General features: G+C 46.5%; 1 protein-coding gene across 1 annotated transcript; it reads left to right on the top strand.

Moving 5' to 3' along the window:
* Window positions 1–1,132: 1,132 nt before the first annotated feature.
* LOC123369211 (olfactory receptor 1019-like) lies at window positions 1,133–2,071 on the top strand. The gene has a single exon (XM_045014566.1). The coding sequence runs from the start codon at window positions 1,133–1,135 to the stop codon at window positions 2,069–2,071; it is 939 nt and encodes a 312-aa protein (XP_044870501.1).
* Window positions 2,072–5,661: the final 3,590 nt, after the last annotated feature.

The raw sequence follows: 5,661 nt of genomic DNA, 5'->3' as shown, positions 1-5,661 counted from the left end.
ATTCTATTTCTTTAATATAATTCATTTCACTTTCACACTGTGGATTCAAGAGCATGAGCCACCACTCCCTGAGCTAGAAAACCTAGCTTGAAGCCACTAGTGGATTCATAATACTCCATGTAATTCAGCCAGTAGAGGGAAACCGAGATCTTCATGGTGGGTGTGAGGCTTATGGAATCCTGAGATGGATCCACTGCCTAGAGTTTATGCTTAGTTGGAAGTGACAGAGTTTGAGGTGTTTGTATACAGCCCTTGTCAGGGTTCCCTCCCCACTCTGAACTCTGGGGAACAGATGTGGGGACCCGCATGAAAGACCCCCTAAGCTTATTTCTATCAGTTTTGGTTAAAAAACTTCCCCAAGGCACAAATTCTTCCTTGTCCTTGAACGGTATCGCTGCCACCACCAAGTGAACTGGACAGAGTCAGGAAAATGACCACTTAGAGTTCCTGTTTCCCCAAAATATCCCCCCAAGCCCCTTCACCCCCTTTCCTGGGGAGGCTTGAGAATAATACACCAACCAAATAGATAAACAAGTTGACCACAGACCAGACCCTTGGGTTTTTAGGACACTAAAAACCAACCAGGTTCCGAAAAGCAGAACTTTATTATAAAGAAAAAAAGCAAAAGAAGCACCTCTGTAAAATCAGGATGGAAGGTAATTTTACTGGGTAATAAGATTTAAAACACAGAGGATTCCCCTCTAGGCAAAACTTCAAAGTTACAAAAAACAGGAATAAACCTTCCTCTTAGCAGAGGGAAAATTCAAAAGCTAAAACAAAAGATAAGCTAACGCATTTCCTTGCTATTGCTTCCAATTTTTGTAAACTTGGAAGCTTATTTCAGGTAGGATTTTAGGAGATGTTTTTTCCAGCCCTGGTTGCTCTCTGTCTGAGAGAGAACAACAAAGAGACCACAAACAAAACCTCCCCCCACCGATTTGAAAGGATCTCTTTCCCTTCTTGGTCTTTTGGAAAAGGTGCCAACCAGGTTATATGAGCTTCTTAACCCCTTACAGGTAAAGGAGGGATTTTATGCTACCCTTAGCTGTATGTTAATGACAGCCCTCATTTGTCTCCTCTCTCAGTGGACTCCTCACTTTCTCACCTGCAGTGGAGAGTGCATCTGGGGTAAATGGCGGAGAGGAATCACACGGCAGTGACTGAGTTCGTCTTGTTGGGATTCACACAAAACCTGAAGCTGCAGGTCATCCTCCTTGTGATGTTTGTGCTGATCTACATGCTGATCCTAGTGGGGAACCTCACCTTGGTCACCCTAATCAGAACTGACTCCCAGCTTCACAACCCCATGTACTTTTTCATCAGCAACCTGGCCCTCTTAGATGTTGGTTACACCACCATTATCACTTCCAGCATACTGATTACTTTGGTATCAGAAAGAAAAGTCATTTTGTTCACTGGATGTGCTCTGCAATTCTTCTTTGTATGCATCGCATTGTCCTGTGAATGTTACCTCTTGGGTGTCATGGCCTACGATCGCTTCATGGCCATCTGCAACCCATTGCTCTACACCGTCTTCTTGTCCAAGCGGTTTTGTGTGCTGCTGGTGCTGGGGTCGTACCTAGTGAGCTGCGTGAATGCAATTGTTCAAACTATATTTATATTCCGTTTGTCCTTCTGCAACTCAAATGTCATCAACCATTTCTTCTGTGACGTGCCCCCAATCCTGAAACTGTCCTGCTCTGACACCCGCATCACACACATTGTTCATTTCACCTGTGGCATTCTGGTGGTAACACCTACTATCTTGATCATCCTTATCTCCTACATATACATTGCAGTCGCTATCCTAAGGATCAACTCTGCCAAGGGCCAACACAAAGCTTTCTCCACCTGCGCCTCCCACCTGACTGCTGTCACCGTCTTCTACGGAACGGGCTCTTTCATGTATTTACGGCCCAGTTCAAAGTACCTCATGGATCAGGACAAAATCATTTCTTTGTTTTATACCCTGGTGATCCCCATGTTGAATCCCCTGATCTACAGCCTGAGGAACACGGAGGTGAAAAAGGCCTTTACAAGGATGTTACACAGGAAGATTGATTTTCACTGAATTTAAATTTTGGGAATGAGTTTTTAACAGTAAACAGGGGAGTGAGTTCTTTACATCATTATCTTGGTTTTTATGGATAACCAACTCAGTGCATCTTGCACCAAAAAGAACTAAGGGGCAGGTTTTCCAAGGAGATCTGCACCAAAGAGCTACGATTTGGCAACTCGTCAAGTAGCCAGCTTCTCAGAGCTGCTCAGCTCCCAGTTAGGAACCATTTTGTGCTAAGGCCGCATTGCCATCCTCAAGTGAAGGGCAGGCTGGTCCCATGGTTCAGGCACGGGCTGAGGACATAGAAAACCTGGGTTCAATTTCTTGGTCCACAATGGGCTTCCTGTGTGACCTTGGGCAAGTCACTTGGCCTCTTTGTGCTTCCGTTCTCCATCCTCACAATGGAGCGGTGGCACTGCCCGGTCTCCTGGAGTGCTGAAAAGGGAGCAATGTTAAAGCAAAAAAGACAGTAAAGTGCTCGGAGAGCTTCTGATGTAAGAAATAGGCCGGGGTTGACAACCTGCGGTATGCATGCCAAAGGCGGCACACAAGCCGATTTTTTACTGGCACGCTGCTGCCTGTCGGGGTCCCGGCCACCAGCCCCGCTCAGCCTGCTGCTGACGTCAGTGAACAGAACCCCCGTCCGGCAGTGGCTGAGCGGGTCCATTGGCCGGGACCCCCGCTGACAGGAGCCATCAGACGAAACCGCAGACCGGCATTGGCTGAGCCACTCAGCCCGCGAGTGGTCTGGGGTTCTGTCCACCGCCTCCGCTCAGCTCGCTGCCGGTCTGGGGTTCCAGCCGCCAGCCCCTTGCCAGACGGGGTCCTGGCTATCAGCCCCGCTCGGCCTGCTGCCGGCCTGGGATACCAGCCATCGGCCCCACTCACCTCACTGCTGATCTGGGCTTCCAGCTGTCCAGCCCCCTGCCAGCTGGGATCTGGGCTTCCGGCCCTGCTCAGCCCTCCTGCCAGCCTAGGGTACCGGCAGCCATCCCGGGGCTCTGCTCCTGGCCTGGCCCCAGCGCTCTGCAGCCCTTTTAAAAAATTACACTACAATTAACTTAAAAACTTAAACTTAAAAACTTTGTATATTACAGGAATCGTTAAAACATGTATAATGTTAATAAATAGGTTTGATGAAACAAAGTATTTGTACTTATGTGCCTGTGCTTAATTTGTGTTTTCTATGATTTACCTTCTAAAAAAATCCCGCATGTCTCACATCCCCAGAAAGGGCATCTCACACCCCCAGGGAGAGTGTGCACCCCAGGTTAAGCACCACTGCACTAAACTGATAAGATCTGCATTTTAATTTAATTTTAAATGAAGCTTCTTAAACGTTTTAAAAACCTTGTTTACTTTACATACAACAATAGTTTAGTTATATAATATACACTTATAGAGCGAGACCTTCTAAAAACATTAAAATGTATGACTGGCACGCGAAACCTTAAATTACAGTGAATAAATGAAGACTCAGCACAGCACTTCTGAAAGGTTGCCGACCCCTGCAATAGGCATTATTTATTTATTTAAGTGTTTTTAAAGTATGAGCTGAGCCTTCTAATAATGAGTGACTGAAAAATCATTTATATTTCATAATAATAATGGTGTGTGCGTGTGTGCTTATGCGCCTTCTAGTTTTTGAATATCTGAGTTATTCAAACCAGTGAATATTTGGGTGAACTCTGGTCATGATTAGAAGATTTCATTACAGGGTCTTACCTAGAGTTCAGGGCATGCCTCAATGAGCCACTTTGGGGCATTTCATCTCTGTCTTATACAGCACTAGTCCACTAATTTTGTACAACCTTCTCCTAACTCACCAACAGCTCTTTCTGTTTCTTGGATGGCCACATATAATTTACATCTGTCACGGAGTGTGGGGGAGCCAGGACCCTGCACCCCCGGCTTCCTGCAATTCACCGTGACTCTCAGCCAGCCAGTAAAGCAGAAGGTTTATTTGGACGACAGGAACACAGCCCAAGACAGGTCTTGCAGGCACAGACAACAGGATCTTCCCCAATTAGGTCCATCTTGGGGTCCCAGGAGCACCACAGCCCCATTGGGGGGTCAGAGCCCTGTCTATGCTTCCCTCCATTCCCCAGCCTTCTCCTGAAACTCTCTCACTCCCCCGCGTCTCCTCCCCCCAGCCTTTGTTCAGCTTCCTTGGCAGAGGTGTCATCTGGCCTCTAACTCCTTCCTGGGTTCTCACATTACATGCTCTCTCCCATCCCCCAATGCAGACCATCCTCCCAGGCCAACACCCTCTACTCAGCATTCACAGACCACAGTAAGAACAGTCCCAGTTCGTCACAACATCTGATAGTTGTCTAGTCATTTATGCTAGGGGGGAGGGATAGCTCAGTGGTTTGAGCAATTGGCCTGCTAAACCCAGGGTTGGGAGTTCAATCCTTGAGGAGGCCACTTAGGGATCTGGGGCAAAAATTGGTCCTGCTAGTGAAGGCAGGGGGCTGGACTTGATGACCTTTCAAGGTCCCTTCCAATTCTAGGAGATTGGTATATCTCCAATTATTACCTATGCAAAAAGCTTTGTATGCATTTGTTCATCTCAGGTTTCTAAGGATCACTTGACAAAATTACATACAAACAAAGCATCGTCATTAGACATAAGTTATTCCTACTGAGGGTTTGGTCCCATACATACATCGTGACAAAAATGCCAAATGCGGGCATGGTGTTGAGACTATTGCATTAACTTTATCAATGTTATCTGTATGTTGGTGAGCAAAAACTCAGGAAACATGACAACATCACAGACTGTCACATTAAGAGGAGCCCAGAAAATATTCATAGCCCTTTGTATTCAATAAGTGTTATATGTATTTGTGTGTCCTGGTTTCGCTGGGTGGGTTTTCCTTGGAATCTGGGTGAATAATGCAGAAGCTTTGTCCTTTGGAATAAGTGGCAGTGATTGGTTTTACCTGTTTCCGAAGGCCTGAAAAACAAAGAAAGCCTTTTGGGGACAAAGGCTGAATTTAAATTAGCTGAGGGGCCCTTGTTTTGATCCAGCAAACTGGATCCAGACCTGAGAAAACAGGTGGAACTTCATTAGCTCACCTTTATAAAGAAGGGATTAGAACTCACAAGTGGACTGTCACTGAGTTTATTGCTGAGAGAAACTGTCCCAGAACCCAAGCGGACAAGAGGGGAGATTGTCTGAGACTCTGACTCAGGCAATTTTGTTAGGGGAATTATTGGGGCAAGAGACTGATTTGGGGAGGATGCTACTGTTCTTGCACAGGCTTTGAAGAAAGAATCTGCAGGGGGTGGGATTGTGTTTGTTAAGAAGGTTCAGTCACAGAAATGACCTCAGTTGAAGACAGTGCCCCTGGATTCCTTGAGGAAAGCACAGATGAGGGTTACCCCAGAGCGTGAGTTGACCTGGCAGAATGCAGCTTAGTCTGACAGGAGGAGGGAACTGTAAGATAGGCCCGATCTATCACAGTGCCCTTGCTGGGACGTTGAGGGGAAACACAGATGCAGTTGCCCTAAACTGTTACAGGTAGAGGCCCGTTATTTTTAGTAGGTTGTCTCTATAGGGATTTTTGCCTGAAGGCTAAAACTGGGGAGAGGGATAG

The sequence above is a fragment of the Mauremys mutica genome, chromosome 4, assembly GCF_020497125.1.
Source record: "Mauremys mutica isolate MM-2020 ecotype Southern chromosome 4, ASM2049712v1, whole genome shotgun sequence".
In the NCBI taxonomy this organism is placed as follows: domain Eukaryota; kingdom Metazoa; phylum Chordata; order Testudines; family Geoemydidae; genus Mauremys; species Mauremys mutica.
Note: the sequence above shows the minus strand (reverse complement) of the source record. Positions and strands in the feature narration are given on the sequence as shown.

What these genes read in the sequence shown, in the direction of transcription:
- LOC123369211 (XM_045014566.1), top strand. Translation starts at nt 1,133, where the DNA reads ATGGCGGAGAGGAATCACACGGCAGTGACTGAGTTCGTCTTGTTGGGA.